Raw genomic sequence first — 19,615 nt, forward strand, 5'->3', positions numbered from 1 at the left:
GCTGTGGTCAACTTTTCTTTCTTGCCACTCGCAGACCCAATACGCACGGCGAGAGGGCGAGAGGGCGGGGCGAAGGAGGGTGGCGCCTGGGCTCCATTCAAAGTCGTGGTTAGGCACACACGCGAGTGCGTGGCGCGCAACTTGTATCAATCACTCCTGCTTGTGATTGTAAAAGGCAGCTTTTTATGTGCTGACTGGAGACATTCTGACAGGAGGAAAAAAGCTCTACAATCAATCATTCTGTAGTCCTGCTTTTTCTTTTTTTAGGGATCCAGAAGTCCATTTTTTGTCCGTGTTTTTAAAGACAACGTGCAGTCAAGTATGCGTATTGTACATTAATCACATGACGAGATGTTTTGTACCTCATTTAGCTGCAGCAATATGAAAAGAAGAACAACACCGGACCCGGCCGAGTGACAGGGAGAGTCCTCAAAGAACTTGGCAGGCCAGCCGGTCCAGGTCTTGACAAAGTTCGTCGCGGTCGCTCGTGCCACCGTGCCCGAAGTCCGCTGCGGTCGTCCCGCTGCCGAAAGGTCCACCGCCGGTCGCTCTCACGCCGACGCTTAAGTGCCTTGAGAAACTGGTCCGACGTCACCCATATTACGTGCAGAGCTAACAAGCTAGATCGGAAGAGGACACCGTTTTCGCGGCGCTCCACGCTGCAGTCCCCCACCTGGAACAGCAGGGGTGCTATCGAGGCTATCGGGGTCTGCCTCGAACACGATACTCCCGTGCGGACGAGCGGGAAGAATGATTGGACGTCGGACTTCCTCTCACCACCTGCTGGTGGATTCGAGACCGTGTTCTCGCCACACCCTTCGGCCTCGACGCCGGCTCTCCACAAGGGGGCGTGCGAAGTCCTCCGCCGACAACACCGCACCCACACATTTTCTAGCCTTTCGTTGGCCCGGGATGACGCTCCCCCATTGGTTGAAATCTGTTTCGTTAACTTGACTTCAAACATTTAGACCGCATTTAATAGTCTACGCTTTTGCTTTTTCACGATGTTTGTTTGCGTTCTCTGTCGGTATATTTCGATGACGACGTCAAGGCGGCATCGACGGATTATCCGATCTTCGTGCGCCCGCATCGGCAGACGTCCGACGCAGGTTGCGATCTGAAGACCTTCCTCGTTTTTCTTTTCTCTTTACACCGCAGTTACACTCATCCGAACTTGAGAGGAACCAAACGGAATTGTGCCACCTTCCCGCTCGCCGACAGTCAAGCGTACGCTATTTGTTTAGTCAAGAAGTGGAAGTCAAAAGTTCGTTTGTTCCTCCCTTCTGTAGAAGTTTCCCTCGTTGTTGATTTGCGGGCACGCGATGGAGGTTATTTCTGTTGCTCTTTAATTAGCCCGAGCCGACCGCAAGATGCGTTGTGTCTTTCTGTCCTCACTCAGCCTCACTGTGTGCTGCTGGCATCCAAGGAGAACTCCGCTCCCGTCAAGTTAGGGGGCTTCGGCGTGGCGATCCAGCTGGGAGAGTCGGGGCTGGTGGCCGGAGGTACGCGGAGCGCCGTGTTGAACTCCCCTCAAAGTCACTTGAGCAGTAGCCGGGAGGTGTTCGGGGAAATACACGAACCCATCGAGAGCGTTTGAACGAGCAAATAGCGTTTTGGGGAGGGGGGTATCAATACACACAAAGAGCGCCTGGTTGTACGTGCAGGTCGCGTGGGAACGCCACACTTCATGGCGCCCGAGGTGGTGAAGCGGGAGCCGTACGGGAAACCCGTGGACGTGTGGGGTTGCGGCGTCATCCTCTTCATCCTCCTGTCGGGCTGCCTGCCCTTCTACGGCACCAAAGAGCGCCTCTTCGAAGCCGTCTGCAAGGGGAAATGCAAGGTGAGGACCTGCAACGCCGAAGCCCTTTTCTTCCGGCCACAGACACGACATGACGGACGCCGTTTTCTATGTATTGCGTTCAAATGCTGTATAAGTTTACATCAAGGTGTTTGAAGAAGATCATTAAGTTGTGCAGTCCTCCGACATCTTTGCGCAGATGAACCCGCGGCAGTGGAGTCAAATCTCGGAGAGCGCTAAAGATCTGGTGAGGCGCACGCTGATGCTGGACCCCGCCGAGAGGATCACCGTTTACGAGGCCCTCAACCATCCTTGGCTCAAGGTGGGCCGCCTCCTGCCACCGCCGTCTTCCGCTTTGCAACCCAGATCTTCGGTCATCTCATTTGTTCCCCAAAAATATAATAGTCAAATATCGCTTCGGCAGAAATATTTTACCCAAAATGTGCCAACAAAGAAATCTCCGACTAAAGGTCGCGCCACGTAATGAATTGCCGAAAGACGAGACGAGACCCCTAGAGCTGCGTAGCGCGGATGTGCGGATTGCTTTGATATGCTGCGATGGGCCCAAAAGAGTATCTCCGTCTTTTAATGACGTCGCTGGCCTCCCTTTGGTTCGTCACAGCTTCATTTGAGCTGCAGGTGGCAGTAGTGTGCAACTGCCGATGTTGTCTTTTGCAGGAGCGAGACCGCTACGCCTACAAGATCCACCTGCCGGAGACGGTGGAGCAGCTGAGGAAGTTCAACGCCAGGAGGAAGTTGAAGGTTTTCAGCACGCGTGCTCGATATTGTCGCGCGAAATCCGCAGACACAAAGTTTTTAACGTTTTTACTGGTTTGCTGAGTTGAAGCGGGGAAGAAAATACCACCCGCAAACAAACCCCCCAAAAATCTCAAATGTAAAGGCCAAAATGATTTGCTCGCTGACAGATCACAGTCAATAATTAGCGGTTACGATCCAAAACTAACGAATCACAAGCCGATATTGTGGCTTGGCACATTCTTCCGCAGCAAAGTGTTCAAGATCGTCCAAATCGTTGGCCTCCGAGCACAGAAGTTGCGAGAGAGAGAGCTAACTGGGCTAACTGGGCTAACTGGGCTCGCGTTCTTGAAAAGTAGGGCATTGAGTATCATCTAGGCCTTCCACAATAGGTTAAAAGTAAAAGATGCATTTACAGTAAGTGTCATCTGCCGCAGTTATGCGCAAAAGTGTCAAGTTACCAGCGTGTACGATTCCCCGCTTAAGACGAGCGTCCGCTGTCTTGTGCTTGAGGTCCCGACTGACTCTTTTTGCTTTTTCTCACCGTTTGACCCCTTCTTTCCGTCAACTTTTAGTTTATGTATTCATTTATCTAGCCGCTGATCGCAAAAGAGTCTCAAAGGCCTTCTCGGGATCTCCGTTGACAAAAAATCAACGACATCCCCTTGTCCCGACCCCGAGAAAAAAAGCCCTCCTACGGGGGAGAGCAGGAGGCCTTGAGAAGGGATGGCGAGTGGGCGACCTTTATGGCGTGCGCCCAGAGTTTAAACGAGTTTTCAAACCTCATCGGGTGTGTGTGACATTTGAAAACACAAAATCAAAGAATGCGAACATTTTTCCAAAAGTCATCTTGAATCTTTCATTCCAAAGCGTATTGAAACGATTGATTTGCGACATGAAATGTTCTGAATATTGAAAAACGTGTTTTGGGGAAATGTTCAACAGTAGCAAGGGGGTTCGTCCTTTTCAGCTGACTGTCACCGCGCCCGCCCGCGTCATCACGGGACGCAACGTTGACGTGCCGGTGTGCTTTCAGGGAGCCGTGCTGGCGGCGGTGTCCAGTCACAAGTTTAATTGCTACTACGGCGACCCCCCCGAGGAACTGCACGACTTCTCGGACGAGCCCACCTCCTCAGGTGACTTCTCGAACTCGGCTCGCGCTTTTGGAGCAGCGCAACCAACACACCCGCAGTCAAGTCTAGCCAAAACATCGGCATGCGCCAATACGGGGAAAACACGCGGCTCATTGTCCTATCTTTCAATTCGTTACAGTAAAGACACCTAATTATATATATATATATATATATATATATATAGCAAGATTTCTTGAACTTGTTTTTGGAAAAATTCGACCCAATGATAATGACACCGAAAGGACACGCCCGCAGTGAAAAGCAAAAGACCCACCTCTGTGGGAATCCCCTGAGCAGGTGTGTTTCTTTCTTTCTTTTTACAATCTTTTGTTTTTCCGCTTCTGTTATTGCCTCCCGCCTGCAGGGCTGCTGGCAGCAGAACGTACGTATCTTCTTGACGTTCGTCGTCGTCGTCGTTGTTGTTGTGCGGTGACGCCGTCCGGCACGCGGGCAGCGTTTTTGATTTTGTACTTTTGTGCGCGGCAGGGGCCGTGTCTCAGGTGTTGGACAGTTTAGAGGAGATCCACGCGCTGACCGACTGCAGCGAGAAGGATCTCGACTTCCTGCACAGCGTTTTCCAGGACCAACATTTGCACACGCTGCTCGACGTGAGTCATTTGTGTCACTAGCTCATTTGGGTCTACTAGCTTTTGGAATAGAAGACAGGAAGCCCGATTGGAAAACAGAGCACACGGCGACAATAACGTCGACCGACTCGAGAAATTTACGGCAATGAGCAATGAAACGGAGCAGATGGGAATGACGTACACGCAGCGTCGTTCGTACGTAGCAAAGAAAGAACTTTTGTTTATGGAGTAGCAGCGGGCGTACGATACCAATCCCGACACAAAAGGTTCTGCCTCGATCGCTGAGGGGGGGGGGCTGCAAAAGAGAGCAGTTGAAAGTTGAAAAGTCACACCGTCACGCGCAATGAAGCAAATGTTCCGACGACTTACATCTTACATCTCCGTCATTAAGTGTCCGATTGGGTTTGCTAATAAGTACGCTTAACATATTTGGACACATTTTCAAATCAAATCAATCATTCAAAGAACGACACATCAGCGCCAATGAAAATAGTCACCGGACTTCCTGTGTCGTATCGCTTCAGTGTTGTTCTTTTCTGGGACTCGAGTTTTTGTCGCCGACCTCGACGGCGGTTTCTTCGCAAATGGACGGAACCCTGTCGGGCCACGCAAACCGACACGGACGACATTTGACATCTGGCGCGTTTTGCGTGAGGTCGTCCTTCCTTCCGTCTCTTGCGTCTTTTCCCTGTGCTGTAATTTATTTGCTTGAGGCTTTTCTCTCTCGCTTTCGTCTTTCGTCTTATGTGGATAATTGCGCATAATTGGCACGTGCTTGTTGCCTTTTATCTTTTCGTTTGAAGATGATCTCGTTATTGGAACTGGAATTAGTTTGGACAAACGACTCTTATGGAACATATATCGTGGCTGAAAAGCACCTTTCCTGTATCCCCAAAACAGCAAACGTTTTTTTCCCCAAAACAAAAAGAGAAAGAACTTTGCTTTATTCGGTTTCCACAATCTACAGCGCAGGTTGCGTTTTCCAATTGAAAGATGGCCGCGGGTTCCATTGTGGTTGTCGACGCCCGCGTTTGCTCGTCCAAACCCGAACGTGGCTTCGGGCAGAAATGCAGTTCTCGGGTAGTACGTGTACTTGTGTACGCGTTGTGCAATAGCAAAAGCAATTGGGCGAACTTTTAGGCTCGCGTACTGCATCCCATATGAGGCCATTACAATTGTGTTACTCGCCTGTCCACGACTCCGCCGCCCACTTTTGCAGTTGACAAACACGGCGATCTGCGGTCGTGTATTTCTTGATGAAGCCTCTCGCGCTAGCAAGAAGACCAACCGGGTAGGAGTCGGAATTCACGAGGGAAACACGGACATGCGGTCATCGCTTCATCGGGAAAACACTTTGCATCGAATCGAATAACTTTTGACTGCAACAAAAGTCCACCCATCAGCACATGAAATGCATTTGTTTGTTTTGATGATAAGATATAAAATACGCGGCGCCTTTGGTCGTGTTTGAAGAACATCCGCGTGCCGGCCTGGCAGCGACAAGCGGGTTGTCGTGCGGGATTGCGGCACATATCGGATTGTAGTCTGGTGTCTGTATTGGCACCTGGCGCCCGCCTCCTTGTGGGCGCGGCGAGGGAGTGCGAACAATGCGCTCCGTTGTGAGACGGCGTGTGAGAATGAGAGCTGTGTTGCGAGTGCAGCTGAAAGTCGCGAGCGCAGGGGACGGCCGCGGACGGAGTCTCTGGCCTTCGTCGAAAAGCGAGCGTTTAACGACGTGCTCGTGCGTTGGTGAGTCAACGTGAAAATCTTCTTTTCTGGTGCTTTTGATGTCTAACGTGAGGAAGATTCTTTTTTTTTTTTTTTTTTTTTTCTAACCTTTGTGGTTGGTTGGTGAGGGCAGGGCAAATGGTGCCTTCAAAGACATTTTGATCTGTGAGACTGGTTCCATTTTGTGTTGTTGCCATTTGGAAAAACAATGTTTCCCGTTAAAAATACAAATCTATATTTATATTTCACCGTGAGCGACCGGTTAGCACATCTGTCGCACAGTTCTGAGGACCGGGGTTCGAATCCCGGCGCCGCCTGTGTGGAGTTTGCGTGGCTTTTCTCCGGGCGCTCCGGTTTCCTCCCGCATCCCAAAAACATGCGTGCAATGGAAAAATCTCCCGGCGCACCAACAAACCAAAATGTCACAAAAAGTGGATCCATGAACGGCTCTATTTACTTCCTGCCATCTCGTAGAAGGCCGTTCATTTGACAGATGAACAAAGACACATTATTTATTGTAAATATGTAAGTATATGCAGTAAATGAACAGGTCATTTCAAAAGGCACATTGCTCCATCTTGTGATCGGTTATCGATTTTTTCAACTTGCTGATCGGCCCCAAGGATCCCGATCGTGCAAAACATGCGCGATAGGTTGATTGAAGACTCGAAATTGGCCGTAGGTGTGAATGTGAGCGTGGATGGTTGTTTGTTTCTGTGTGGCCTGCGATCGGCCGGCGACCGGTTGAGGGCGTACCCGCCTCTCGCCCGCAGATCGCTGGGATGGCCTCCAGCACGCCCGCGAGCCACGTGAGGAGAAGCGGTAAAGGAAAATGAATGAATATAGGAAGGGGGGGGAGGGGGGGCCACGCTGCAGAGACTTTTTCTGTCTCCCGGATTCCGGACGAAGAGTTTGAGGCGACGGGAGAAGAACGACGGATGGATGGTTTCCCTTGGGAAATGGCGCGAATTGATATGTCGATTCACTCAAACTCCAGACTCAAACAAGTCACCAACACGAAACCTTTATTCATGTACAGGCGACGTTTGAATTCGCATTCTTACCCGTCTTTCAAAACGCCTGAAGGTGTTTGCAGAGAGACACTGCCACCTGGTGGCGGGTTATGGGTATTGTTGGAATGTGTGGCAAGTGTGGTGTGTTTCACGAGTGCCCGCTTGGTCAAATTGATTCTTGTCGATGAGCTGAACGTTAATGAACCGTCGTGAGCAGCCGGACGCCTCTTCTCCGCTTCTCGAGTTCTCGTCGCCGGTGTGCTCCTGTAGATGCTCACCGTATTCAAGTTTCTCAAGATTTGCCGTTTGACTTTTGAGGCCCAACTCTGAATTGCCCGTAGGCTTGTGACAATGTGAGCGTGTATGGTTGTTTGTTTGTGTGTGCCCTGCGATTGGCTGGCGACCGGTTGAGGGCGTACCCCGCCGCCTGGCCGATGACAGCTGGCGCAGGCTCCGGCACGCCCGCGACCCTCGTGAGGAGAAGCGCGACAGAAAATGGATGGATGGACTTTTGAGGCCAATTTTGTCCACTTTGAACTTTCTACTTTCCATTTTCAGACCTCACGGGAGGTGGAGGCAGCAGCGTGTAATTATGTCTCCTCCGGATAGGATTTCACGTAATGTTGGAGTCATATTTTTATTTTGCTGTCGGAATATCATTTCGATTGTGCGTTTTCTGCACGTTAGAAACAGTGAAATGCGGGCCAGCATTTTTTGGTTTTGCTATTTCCTGCACTTTTGTTCTCGCAGCGTCGCGTTCCTCCTCCTTCCGGAAGCGCCGGTGTAAATCTGTTCAAAGCGATGACTCATCTCCAGCGGTGCCTCCGCAGCAATCGACATTTACCAAAGATCTAATCAGACGCACGCCGTCGTCGGTACACTTGTGGTGAAATTCGACCACGGTTGTTGTTTTATGTTTTTTCCTGTTGTTGCGCTGCTGCCTTTTGTTGACAAACATTGAGGCCTTAAAAACTCTTGTCGTCAGCACTCGGTCTGCGTCGTTGGAAAATAAAACGGCTCTAAAGAATTCCGATTATTACGAGCGGAGGTAATGCTCATAAAATGCTGAAAAGTTCCCAATTGTTCCAATATAGGGATGCGGTGTGTATTTCTAGCAACGCTCTCCCTGACAACGATGTGCAGAGTAGCAGTGTTATCGACTGGACCGCAATCTTTTTTGCAGACGCGGCAGAACAGAAGTTTGCCCGGCTGATTCATCACAGCAGTGTTTGTCTTTTGCAGCTCTACGATAAGATCAACACCAAGTCGTCCCCGCAGATCAGGAACCCGTCCGGCGACGGCGTGCAGAGAGCCAAAGAGGTAAAAGCGCACAGCGGCGACATTTCTTCTTCGCTTTGCGATTCGAGTGAGCGACTCGCCGTCAAGTTTCAGTTTTCGCTGCATCGTTCCTGCTCGCCGTTGTGGCGCTTCTCCGCTGGCAAATCCAGATTGAATTTGACTTTGTCGTGATGGAAGAAGACAAATTGTTTCGATTGTTATGGAAACCAAATAGTGCAAAATCGCGATGTTGGCTTGGTGATGCTTTTTATCGTTATTCCGCGATCCTAACATTAGCGCACGACGCGCCTTTGGATGTTTTTTGCCAGCGTGTCCTGTCCCGCATAATGCGCTTGATCCGGCGTGGCCACAGTCTCCACTTAGCTTCAGTGGAACTGTTTTCCTGCTGCCCTTAGTTTCCTCTTGGATAACATTTTTCAGATCTACAGGAGCCCTCCGTCGTCCATTGTTTCATGTTCGCGTGTCATCTTCCAAGGAATGCTTTCAATACGGCACGACTAAAAGTCTCCAATTGGCCGCAGCGCTCTCTTTTCTGTCTCCTCTTGGATACAATTGGTCAAGAATAGGAGGAACCCCCTTTTTTGTTGCCCTTAGTCCCCTCTTGGATCAAAGGTTCCCAATATTCTGGAGCGCCTGCTTCAAGTGATTACGTTTGGTGGTCGTGAAAAAGCAGCGAGCGAGCTGGCCCTGTGCCGTCTTGGCGCCGCCCACGCTTCATTCACCTTTCTGCTTTTTGCTGACTAATACCTTTTACTGTCCAGCACATGTCACAGTTTGTCCACTTATTCCACTGGAAAAAATCAAATTCAAATGTGAAATCAAATGTTTTGTTTGTTTTGAAGAATTCTCTGTCGTTGCCGCAAACAAACCATCTGTACATATTTTCCTTATTTTTTTTTTCTCTCGTGAACTTTAGTGACCTCGCGAGCGCTCTTTGCGCGCGCTGCCAGTGACTCGCGCCGATTGTCTGTGCAGCTGCAGCGAAGCTCTTTGGCCTGTTTGCACTGTGCTCTTTGACCTCCCTCATTAGCGGCTTGATGCGCGCGCGCGCCGACGACGCTCGTGCACTCGCGGCACGCTTAAACAGAGTTGCATTATGGTCAGCACAGTCTTTGATTGGCGTTCGCGTACAAAGGTTAAGGAGGGCGGCGAGAGTGGGTAAAAGTCGAGTTGTTCATCGTGTACTTTGTCGAACTGCCAAGTTCTGACAGCTTGGTGCCTCTTGCCATCAACTTCTTAAACAGCGAACCTCCAATTCCATTGCATCATGCTGCCAATTTCTTTTGTCTGAGTTTGCTGTCACATTTCTGTGGGGCCAATTATAGATTAGTCGTGCACTCGCTGTCGTTGCACAATTTGCATATCTGTTGTTGACCAATACTGGCCACTCATGCCAGAGTAGCATCTGCTCCATTTGCACACTGACTGAGGAGCATCTGCAACATTTGCACAATCGACATCGCCCCAGACGATCGCACTACTCGCTTGACGTCTCGGCGCCCTTTGCACAACGCTCATTGCACCGGACTATTGCGAGATTCGTCATTCGAAGTGCTAGAGGACTCTGCATCTTTTGCACAATTGTCAAAAAAAGAAATAATAATAATTGTACCGGCATTACCAGATAACTATTAACCCTTTACTGCTCAGTGACTGTTTTTTTTGTCTCCAAAGTGTTTCCTCTGTCAATTGACCGTCTGTTGTCGTACTGGAGCGGCCCCGTCATCACAAACGTTTTCTCGGAACAGGCCGTTCCAAAATGGCCTCGCCGCACGGCGCTTCACCAAGACATCATGCCATCGCACGTGGCGGCCCGCTGTGATCAATGTCAGTGGGACTTGTGTTGGAGTGCGCTCGGCTTTGGTTCTCTTCTCACTCTGGCCGACGCCGAATGCTTCGAGCCGATCGGGCTGCACTTCCTGTCCGGGCTGTCTCTTTTCTCACCCGGTTGGTTGCTTCCAACGCTGCGCACTAATTCCAATGAAAGTTCTCCCGCTAAGGACTGCAATTCGCCGCGTTGGCTCGCTCGCCGCACTGATCCGAAAGCCGGCGGAAGACGTTGTGAGCTCGCCTGTGTAACTCGGTCTCCCTGTTGTCTTCCTCCACTCAAGACGCGGTCGTCGCCCCAAGAAGACGCTGACGCTTTGAAAGGGCTGCAATACGTAAGAGCGCCGCCGGTACTTGTAGATACTCGGGCGGTCAAGATGGCTCGTGGCCTGACGAGCCACGCGAGCAAACGATCGCTTGGCGATGGTTTGTATTCAAAGGCCCCGCCCCGCCTCACTTCTGCAACGCCGCATTCACCAGTCGGACGCAACATAAGTGCAGCTGACTTCCGACCCGGCGCTGCCAAAGAAGGAGGAGATCCGTCGACTCGGTGTCCAAACTTGGCAGCGACGAGTCCGGGGGGCTCGAGGAGGGGAGGGGCTGTGTTTTTTGGGAGACTACGGCGATTGAAAGCGTCCTGTCGTCCTCAGGTGCTGGAAGAGATCTCCTGCTACCCGGAGAACCACGACGCCAAAGAACTGCGCCGGATTCTGACTCAGCCGCATTTCATGGTGAGTTCGAGAGCGCATAACTTTTCATGTTGGCAGCGTGTTGATACTCGTTTTATGGAAACAAAGTAAGAAGGCTCCGCTTGTTTGAGGTTAGGAAAGGGGAAGCGAACAATCACATTTTGTTGAAGCGCTGTTGAGTACAAATAGAACCGAAGTTTGCCAGGCCTCCGCGAGACGTCGCGGAACTTTGGCTTCAAGCGTGTGAGCGGCGGGGCTTGAGAAAATCACCAGCGCTAATCTCGTCACCGCCGTGTCGCCGATGACTTCCTGGTCTCGCGGCCACGCTGACACTCGCCGTTGGAAGTTTGCAAAACGACCTTTGGCGTATTTTTGCCGCACTCTGTCTGTCAACGTTAGCTAAGCCCTTGATGAACCTTGGCCTCATTAGTCAACGCGTGCAACATCCTGGAGAAGTTCCTCTCTGGCGGGGAAGGAGCCCGAGCTGGCGCGTGAGGTCTCGATCGAGTCGAGCTCCGGTACCGGTCCTCCCGAGAGGGGTCGGACTCTCTTCCGCTCTGGAGTTGCCCGCGGTGAGAGGCGGCGAGCAGGTGCGGGTACGCTTATTGCCGCCCGGCTCGGCGCCCGTACGTCGGGGTTCCCCCCCCCGGTGGACGAGAGGGGAAAACTCCGCCCCCCTTCGTTGTTTGTGCCTATGTACCAAACAGCAGTTCAGAGTGCACACCCTTCTTGGAGTCCTCGGAGGGGGTGCTGGAGAGCGCTCTGCTGGCGGACTTCGATGCTCACGTGGGCAATGACGGAGAGTGAGACCAGGAAGGGCGTGATTCGTAGGAACGGCACCCCACCCCCACATTAGCATTCAATTCTACAACAAAGGAATGTCACGTTCACTTTTGGGTGCTGAGAAAAATAAAAAACAGCTTTTGTTGTCATCACCACAGTGAAAGTATAAAAGGTATAAAAGGACTATTATTGGGGGTCGGGTCGGGGATGAGATCCTGCCCCAAGTGGAGCGGTTCAAGTATCTCGGGGTCTTGTTCACGAGCGAGGGAAGAATGGAACGGGAGAGCGGTGCGGCGTCTGCAGCGATGCGGACTTTGTATCGGTCCGCGTCTCCCGTCCGCCCCGAGGACGCCTCGGGATCCCCCGGAAGAGCTGGCTGAAGTGGCTGGGGAGAGGGAAGTCTGGGCGTGCCTGCGAAAGAAAATGGAGGGATGGATGATTTTAGCCTATTTAATACATGAAAGTCGAAGGCTTGGAAAGTAAATTGTTGGATTTTTCAGGTTGTGGCCCTTGGCCCAAAAAGTTGGCACGCCGCAGTTGTGTATCAAGTTCAAGCGATGAACATCCATGCATCCATTTTCTGTCGCGCTTCTCCTCACGCGGGTCGCGGGCGTGCTGGAGCCCATCCCAGCTGTCACCGGGGTACGCCCTGAAGCGGTCGCCAGCCAATCGCAGGGAGCGATGAACACGAAAGAATCAAATGTTGTGAATATCACCCACATCGCGTGAACCTCTCGTGTTGTAACGCTGCGTTTCGTTGCGGCCGAAGGCGCTGCTGCAGGCCCACGACGTGGTGGCGCACGAGGTCTACAGCGACGAGGCGCTGAGGGTGACGCCGCCGCCCGCCTCGCCCTACCTGAACGGCGACTCGCCCGAAAGCGCCAACGGAGACGTGGACCTGGAAAACGTCACCAGGGTGCGCCTGGTGCAGTTCCAGAAGAACACGGACGAGCCCATGGTGCGCGTGCGTCGCTCCGGTGACACGAAATCTCACGGCGCGCCACAAGCGGAATGTCACAAAAAAGTACCCAACCGATCTCGTCGCAGTTAATCCCAAATGGACTGAGCGCGAAGTCTCGGCCTGTTAAGTCGACCGTTGTGTTGCATGAAAGGCAGCCGGCGACTTGGAGCTTCTTGGCGGAAGAGCGTTTCATTGTTCTGCCAGAACAATGAAACGCATTCGCTTGAGAAAATCATATTTTGGATCAAAGTCAAATGGGAAAAAAGTTCAATTGGATCAATTGTGTCTTTTTTTATATATTACATGTTTAACACCCAAATGTTGTTTAACCAAACCATATACTCTAATATCCACAAGCTTAATGCTAACGCAAAATGCCATAGACAGGCTAAGAGTCATGAGCATTCATATTACGGCGGTTGTTCACCTTGGCACAACTGCTCCTTGAGAGCGCACGCACACAAGCGACACTCATCGGCCAAATTGGACGTTCGCTCTGCGCTGCGGGAACGACGAACATCACGCCGACTGTGTTACAGCGAAGGCGTGCTCGTTCCGCCGCATCTCTTCCAGAAGAGCTCGGTGCTGCCCGGCGAGTTTCGCCGCATTTAAGTTGTGCTACGCGGAAGGCGCGCAAGTCTAAATTCGTACCAACGGCTTCAAAATCGGCAATATCGCGAAGGCGCGGACAATCAAGCGCGAAATTGAAAGTGTTTGTTGTTGATGGATGTAGGGCATCACGTTGAAAATGAATGACTCCAACAACTGCATCGTGGCCAGGATCATGCACGGGGGGATGATCCACAGACAAGGTAGAACACAACGCGAGCGCCGCCGGATGGCGTGCCGTCAAAACAATCCAAATCCTTTCCGACCCCATCAGGCACGTTGCACGTCGGGGATGAGATCAGGGAAATCAATGGCATCAGCGTGGCCAACCAGACGGTCGAGCAGCTGCAGAAGATGCTGGTGAGTGAGTGTGTGCGTGCGCGCGCGCCCGCGCGTGGCCGCGGTCTGTTTGACGTGTCGCGCGTGTGCGTTTCGTTTGCAGAAGGAGATGCGAGGCAGCATCACCTTTAAAATTGTGCCAAGCTACAGGACGCAGGGCTCCTCCTGCGAGGTAACGCCTTCCTCCTTTTCCTCTTCGTCACTCATCTTCTCACTAACCGCTCGCCAAGGCGCTGAGTTTGTGCCGGGTGGATCGCGCGTGTGTGTGTGTGTGTGTGTATAGCTGCCGCCGGGATGTCCAGCACACCGATTTCGCAACCAAGATACTGGAACTTCCCCGGTGCACGTGCACATGCACGTGCCCGTTCCCTCCCGTCCGCCCTCGCGACGGACGGACGAACGCTTGACCGTCGTACGCGCGCGCCTTCGTCATCGTGCCTGTGGGGCAAAAGAAATGGAGGATCGATTTCTTTCACTACTTTCAAATAAGTCCCAGGGGATATGATCGCATAATTTGCTTTGAATTTTAATTCTTATGCTATTATAATTTCTCAAGGGGAAATTCCAATTCATACAGAACAAAGATGTCGACGAGCAACCGGCAATTTCCAACCCAAACAGAAGCCGAAATACTGACGTCCATATTTAAATGATCAAACACAAATTTAAGCGCCCGCCGTTTTGTCATGACGTTGATTTCGGAGGTTGCTGAAATAGCCGTCAAAATATATTCACGATACCTTTTTATCCGCATATTTGTGTATTTAAACAATAATTCTATCGTTATGTTTATACTAAAAATAGTATTTCTAATCAGTTTAAAAATATAAAATGATGTGTAACATTTATTATTTTATTGATTATTAGATCGATATGAGAAGGAAAGGTTCCTTAGCGCCGTTTCTCCAAATAGGAGCCAAAGTGTGCCTGCAGTTGCGGTGGACACGCGGAACAAAAGATCGGCAAAGTTCAACACCGCAATGTTCGAGCGAAGCAAATCATTTCACGGAACGGAAGTCTTCGTGCTAATGTAGAATCCGAAACGCGGCCCGGCGTGTGTGTGCGTTCTGCTGACCTGTGTGTCTTATTTCAGAAAGAGTCCCCCACCGCGCCCGGGCAGTCCCCTGCCAATGGCCACTCCAGCATTAACAGTTCGATCTTGGTAAGGATGCCCGACCCCCGAGGACAAAAACAAAAGCCCTTGCCACGTTTTGCCGTCTTCTTTCAACCTTCCGTCAAGATGTTTGTGTGTTTTTAATTGTAAGCAGAAGCCCTTCACGGGCCACGGGCCGTCCTCCGCCGGGCCCCCCCGACGGTGTCCGATATCTCGGGTCACAAATTGGTGTGCCTCGTGAGCGCCGCGCGCGCATCGCGCTTGTCGGCGCGCGCGTGGCGCTTCGCTTGCAGCGGGCTCGTGTGCTTCGCGGGAGCTTTGGTCTAACGTTCCTCGACGGGCCGCCACGACACCTTTTCTGTGTTTGTGTCCGACCTGACTGACCCGCCGTGTGTTCTCTCTGTGCTCCGCGACGCTCCTTCGACCTGCTCAGGACCTGCCGTCCGCCATCCAGCCCAAAGGACGACAGGTGAATACGAAGACGCGCCGACCCTCGCTCGCTCCTCCGGGGCGTCCTTTCCGCCAGGCGGCCCGCTTCGCTTTTCGTTTGGCTCGGCGTCCGGCGTCAACGGCCGCAAGTCGCTAATCGGCGCCTCCGTGGCAGCGAATAAGCTACGCTCGTGACGAGTAGCGTTATCACCGGGGGAGGACGAGGAGTCGTTACCGGGAGAAAGACGAGGACCCCGCGCCAATCGCTAAGCTATCGTGACATCCAGTCGCAAAATAAGCGAACGGGTGGTACAATACACGTGTCACGTAGGTCTGGCGGGAACCGCGTCATAGCGGACGGTAAGCGCGTGCGGACGAGTAGCTAGCGTGCGGTTGACCGCTTGGTGGAAACGCGCCTGCAAAACTTGTGTGTTCAAACTCTCATCCTCGCATCGCCCGTGGTGCGTTTGTGTGGTAAATGGGACAACGTTGAGCCTCAATTGATCATTAAGAGTTTGTTCGTTTTGCTCATCCCCGCTGTGGACATCCAGTCGTCGCCTTTGCTAAATAACGCCGGCAACTCCGCGGTACGAACGGCACAGGCACGTTAACGCCTTGACCTCAAAGCGACCTTGAGCGACCTTCGTCTCGTCATCCCGAATGCGCAGATGACATCGCAACTCCTGGTTATTACGTTCCTATTTCAGTATATTCTTATAAGCGGCAATGTAATATATGTATATATGTTGTTTTGGATGATGATTTAATTAGGTAAAAAAAATGAATACATGCAATCTTGGAAGATTATTGTAGCACATGAACATTTCATTCTAATTAAATTGAAATTTTCTTTAATTTTTTTCATTGAATTGATAATAATTGCATATATATAATGGACTTTTTCCCCATTATAATAATATAATTATTACCATATATAATTGGTTGAAAAATTCATGATATAAATGATTTATGAATAATAGATTTCACGATTCGTATATGACAAGGCTTTCTTATTCAATAGCTTTTCTCCTAAAAATGTTCGTTTAGTTTGCAATCTCAGTGTACTTCGACATGATATTTGCGCAGTTTAACGAAAAAGACTTTTGACTTTTTCTCTCGCTGTTGAGTCCAAATCACACACGGACGCTGTTGTGCGTTTACATGATATTTGTGACGCTCTCCAATCCATAGATCGTACCCAGACCTCCAATGGAGGACAAAATGTCCGTCGAGGGAAGATATCGGCCCCCGGAGGCCCCGTAGCCCCCGTAGCCCCCGTAGCCCCCAAGGCGGGCCCCCCTCGCCCCAGGAAGTCGACAAAGTGGCTCGGACCAAACAATCGAGACCTGTGCCGTGACTACCGCGGACGCCTAGCTTAGCCTAGCCGCTCCCCTCGTCCCGTCCGCCACGTTCTTTGTCGGCAACAGCGAAACTTCCGTCCGTCCGTCCGCCCTCTCGGCTGACCCGACCGCTGCGCTGTGCGCTTGCCTCCCCGCTTCCCGCCCCCCTCACAGATCTACGTGCGAGCTCAGTTCGAGTACGACCCCTCCAAGGACGAGCTGATCCCCTGCAAGGAGGCCGGCGTCCGCTTCCGCGTGGGCGACATCATCCAGATCATCTCCAAGGACGACCACAACTGGTGGCAGGGCAAGCTGGACAACACCAAGAACGGCACGGCCGGCCTCATCCCGTCGCCCGAGCTACAGGAGTGGTGAGAAGTCGCGCCAACTGCGCTTCGCAGCGCACGACCTCTTATTTTATTTTTTTTTTTTTTTTTGCTTGGCTTTGATTTCTAACTCGGCGGATGATTATTGTTTATTATTATTAGAACTTGCACCTGTTTTTGCAGGTTTATTTATTTACTTATTTTTGCCGTAGTTGTGTGTTTTGGGACGATTTGCCGTCATGAAGGTGCAGTTTGATTTTGACAATGTACGGTAGTTGAAGGTGAGCTCACTGCACATCTTTTGGCGGCTTTACGGTAGTTTGATTTGAACTCCGGTTTTACAATTGTTGAATTGAAAGTCGTTTTGTTTTCCCGGTATTTTTCAACTTTTCAGGGATTTAGCGTGGTTATTAATGGAAGTTTTTACGCAGCTTTCGACGAGATTTACGTCAAGTGTATCCTTTCGGTAGTTTTCAATTTTGTGCGAGGGTATTGCACCAGTCGTATTTTACTGACAGCGCTCTTTGCGGTAGCGTCGTTTGAAGCGCAAACGTGAGTGAACGTGTGCGTGCGTGTGTGCGTGCGCCAGGCGTGTGGCGTGCATGGCGATGGAGAAGACCAAGCAGGAGCAGCAGGCCAGCTGCACGTGGTTCGGCAAGAAGAAGAAGCAGTACAAAGACAAATATTTGGCCAAGCACAACGCAGGTATGCGCCAGCCTCGCCCGTGTGTTTGTGCACGTTTGTTAGCACGTGTGTAGCATCTTTCAGCGCCTACGGGTACATGTGAAGGATTTGCGTACACTGTATCCATTCATTGGTTTCCAGTCCACGTGGTAGTACATGTACGATATAGTTGAGCGTGTGCGACGATGTGTGCGTCGGTACGTGTATTTGCACCTATGTATTATGCCGTATGTTTGTGAGCATGTTGTCTGGATACGTTTCTACACTTTACGTGCGGTTATGTTTTTGTATGCCCTCATTTTATGCGCATGTCTATTCCACGTTCAGTATGGTTGCGCACGCGCATGCCCACCAACCGTACGCGTGCCGCACGTTTCGATGAATGGACAAACACGTGTAGTGTATTTGGGTGTATACTCGCAGTAGGCGTTCCTTCATGTGTGCGGTATGACGGGCTCGACGTGTACAGCAAATTGGGGCGCATGTGTTAGTAAGTACGTGTGCGGTACATACAGTATGTATGCGTGTACAATTTGCGCTAACACGTTTGCAATATGGGCGCAGGCGTTTATCAATGCTTCATGTACTGTCGTCGTCATGAACGGACCCAAAATGCACGACTCCAATTCAAATGGACACTTTCAAAAAGAGCGGTTTAATAAACGGGCAGAGGTCAGTACACAGGCGGGCGATCCGAAAAGGAAAGAGTTTCCCGAAAACGGGAGGCAAAGAGGTCGACCGTCAGAACAGGTGGAGGCGTGGAAACGAGCAATGCTGGAACGTGACAACAAGGCGCAACGAACTGGCGACCAGAAAGAAGGAGACGCCAGGTTAAATGCAAGGGCTAATCGGGGTAAACGAGGCACAGATGCGCTCAGGAGCGCAACAACCGGAACACACGTCAACCGTGACAGTCGTTGGCTTTGGGTTGCACATGTGCACTATGTCATATTCATGTGCGGTATTTGGGTGTATACGGTCCATGTGCCGTATGTTTCTTTGGGCGTGTTCATTCATGCGCGCTAAGGGCTGTCTAACTGGTGGCCCGGGGGCCAGATCCGGCCCGCCACGTCATTTTAGGTGGCCCGCGGGAGTGGGCGTCGGATTTGTGTCTCTTGCTCAAATACCAAATGGTCTCCACTTTTCAAAATATTGAGATATTGCAAGCATTTTTTGTTGCCAACCCCACTTTTCAATTAAAATGGATCGATACTGTAGTCGAACAGTTTTTACCGGCTTTTGATTTCAAAAGTAATTCTCCATTAATTTGTGTATATGTAATAATATGAGGCAATCGTACCTTCATACGCGTTTGCAGCCATAACGGCTACGCTGTGGCGAGGCTAAACCAGGCGCCGCCGGACTCGGTGATGATGCTGAGTTGGCTTTTAAAGATGCATCAATGAATACCATGAAATATTGTCATGTGTTTGCATGTTGTGGTTGTCTTAAAATGCTGATATTCACTCATATCAACATTGTTGAAACTGCTGTTGTAACCCTCCTGTGCATCTCTCTGGCTTGCTTCTACCGAACGACCTCTGTGCATGTAAGTAACCGCGCTGACGCCACTCGAGGTTTTTCACGCTTTTACTTTGAAAGCTCCCCCCTGCGGGTCACTGGCAACTTGTTGCTTTCCGTCGTGCGAGCAAAAGAAGCTGAAGTCGCTCGCGTTTGAGCGCCTCCATTTGTTAGTGATCAAAACGAGATATATTGGTGTCAAATGTAAATAGCGGCGGCGGACATTGCTCACATAATGCAACATTGGGATTGTATCAGCCCCACTGACTCGTGGGTAATATGTTTCATTTTTTGTTCCGATGCTGCATTCAACTAAACTGGGACGTCAGAAACGTCCGACTTGCAACTTCCCTAACGGCGCTTCTCCCGCTCGGGCTCGCGGGGCGCCGTAGCCTATCCCGGCCCACGTGGGGCGAAAGGCGGACGGCGCCCTGAACCGCTCGCCACTCGGTCGCAGGGCACATTTAGACACGGACGGGAAGTGAACCCGCGCCGCCCAATGCCGCCAACTTGTGCAGCGAAATTAAAAGGCTATATCAAAGACATTTACTATCTCTGTAGTCTTTGGTTTTGTTTTTATCTGAAAGTTGTTGTTTTTGCCAGGATTCCTTTTTATTTTTGAACCAAAAAAATACAAGCGCGTCATTGGCTTTCAGTCACGTCTTTGTCTTGTAATTGG

At 51.0% G+C, this 19,615-nt stretch overlaps 1 protein-coding gene across 20 annotated transcripts in view; it reads left to right on the top strand.

Moving 5' to 3' along the window:
• Positions 1-19,615, top strand: part of caska (calcium/calmodulin-dependent serine protein kinase a) — a 75,706-nt gene that overhangs the window by 46,145 nt on the left and 9,946 nt on the right. For 3 of the 20 annotated variants that reach the window (XM_061792158.1, XM_061792157.1, XM_061792176.1), the window contains exons 6-24: positions 1,400-1,502; positions 1,665-1,840; positions 1,977-2,120; positions 2,477-2,560; positions 3,591-3,690; positions 4,052-4,069; positions 4,174-4,295; positions 8,258-8,335; positions 9,989-10,141; positions 10,426-10,476; positions 10,792-10,872; positions 12,383-12,571; positions 13,308-13,386; positions 13,458-13,543; positions 13,626-13,694; positions 14,616-14,684; positions 15,070-15,105; positions 16,580-16,776; positions 17,321-17,436. In XM_061792158.1, the coding sequence (XP_061648142.1) occupies positions 1,400-1,502; positions 1,665-1,840; positions 1,977-2,120; positions 2,477-2,560; positions 3,591-3,690; positions 4,052-4,069; positions 4,174-4,295; positions 8,258-8,335; positions 9,989-10,141; positions 10,426-10,476; positions 10,792-10,872; positions 12,383-12,571; positions 13,308-13,386; positions 13,458-13,543; positions 13,626-13,694; positions 14,616-14,684; positions 15,070-15,105; positions 16,580-16,776; positions 17,321-17,436 (1,951 nt within the window). The remainder of the gene's footprint in view (positions 1-1,399; positions 1,503-1,664; positions 1,841-1,976; positions 2,121-2,476; positions 2,561-3,590; positions 3,691-4,051; positions 4,070-4,173; positions 4,296-8,257; positions 8,336-9,988; positions 10,142-10,425; positions 10,477-10,791; positions 10,873-12,382; positions 12,572-13,307; positions 13,387-13,457; positions 13,544-13,625; positions 13,695-14,615; positions 14,685-15,069; positions 15,106-16,579; positions 16,777-17,320; positions 17,437-19,615) is intronic. The other 17 variants (XM_061792172.1, XM_061792171.1, XM_061792160.1 and 14 more) reach the window with 16 other exon arrangements.

Source organism: Phyllopteryx taeniolatus, chromosome 12 (assembly GCF_024500385.1).
Source record: "Phyllopteryx taeniolatus isolate TA_2022b chromosome 12, UOR_Ptae_1.2, whole genome shotgun sequence".
Lineage (NCBI taxonomy): Eukaryota > Metazoa > Chordata > Actinopteri > Syngnathiformes > Syngnathidae > Phyllopteryx > Phyllopteryx taeniolatus.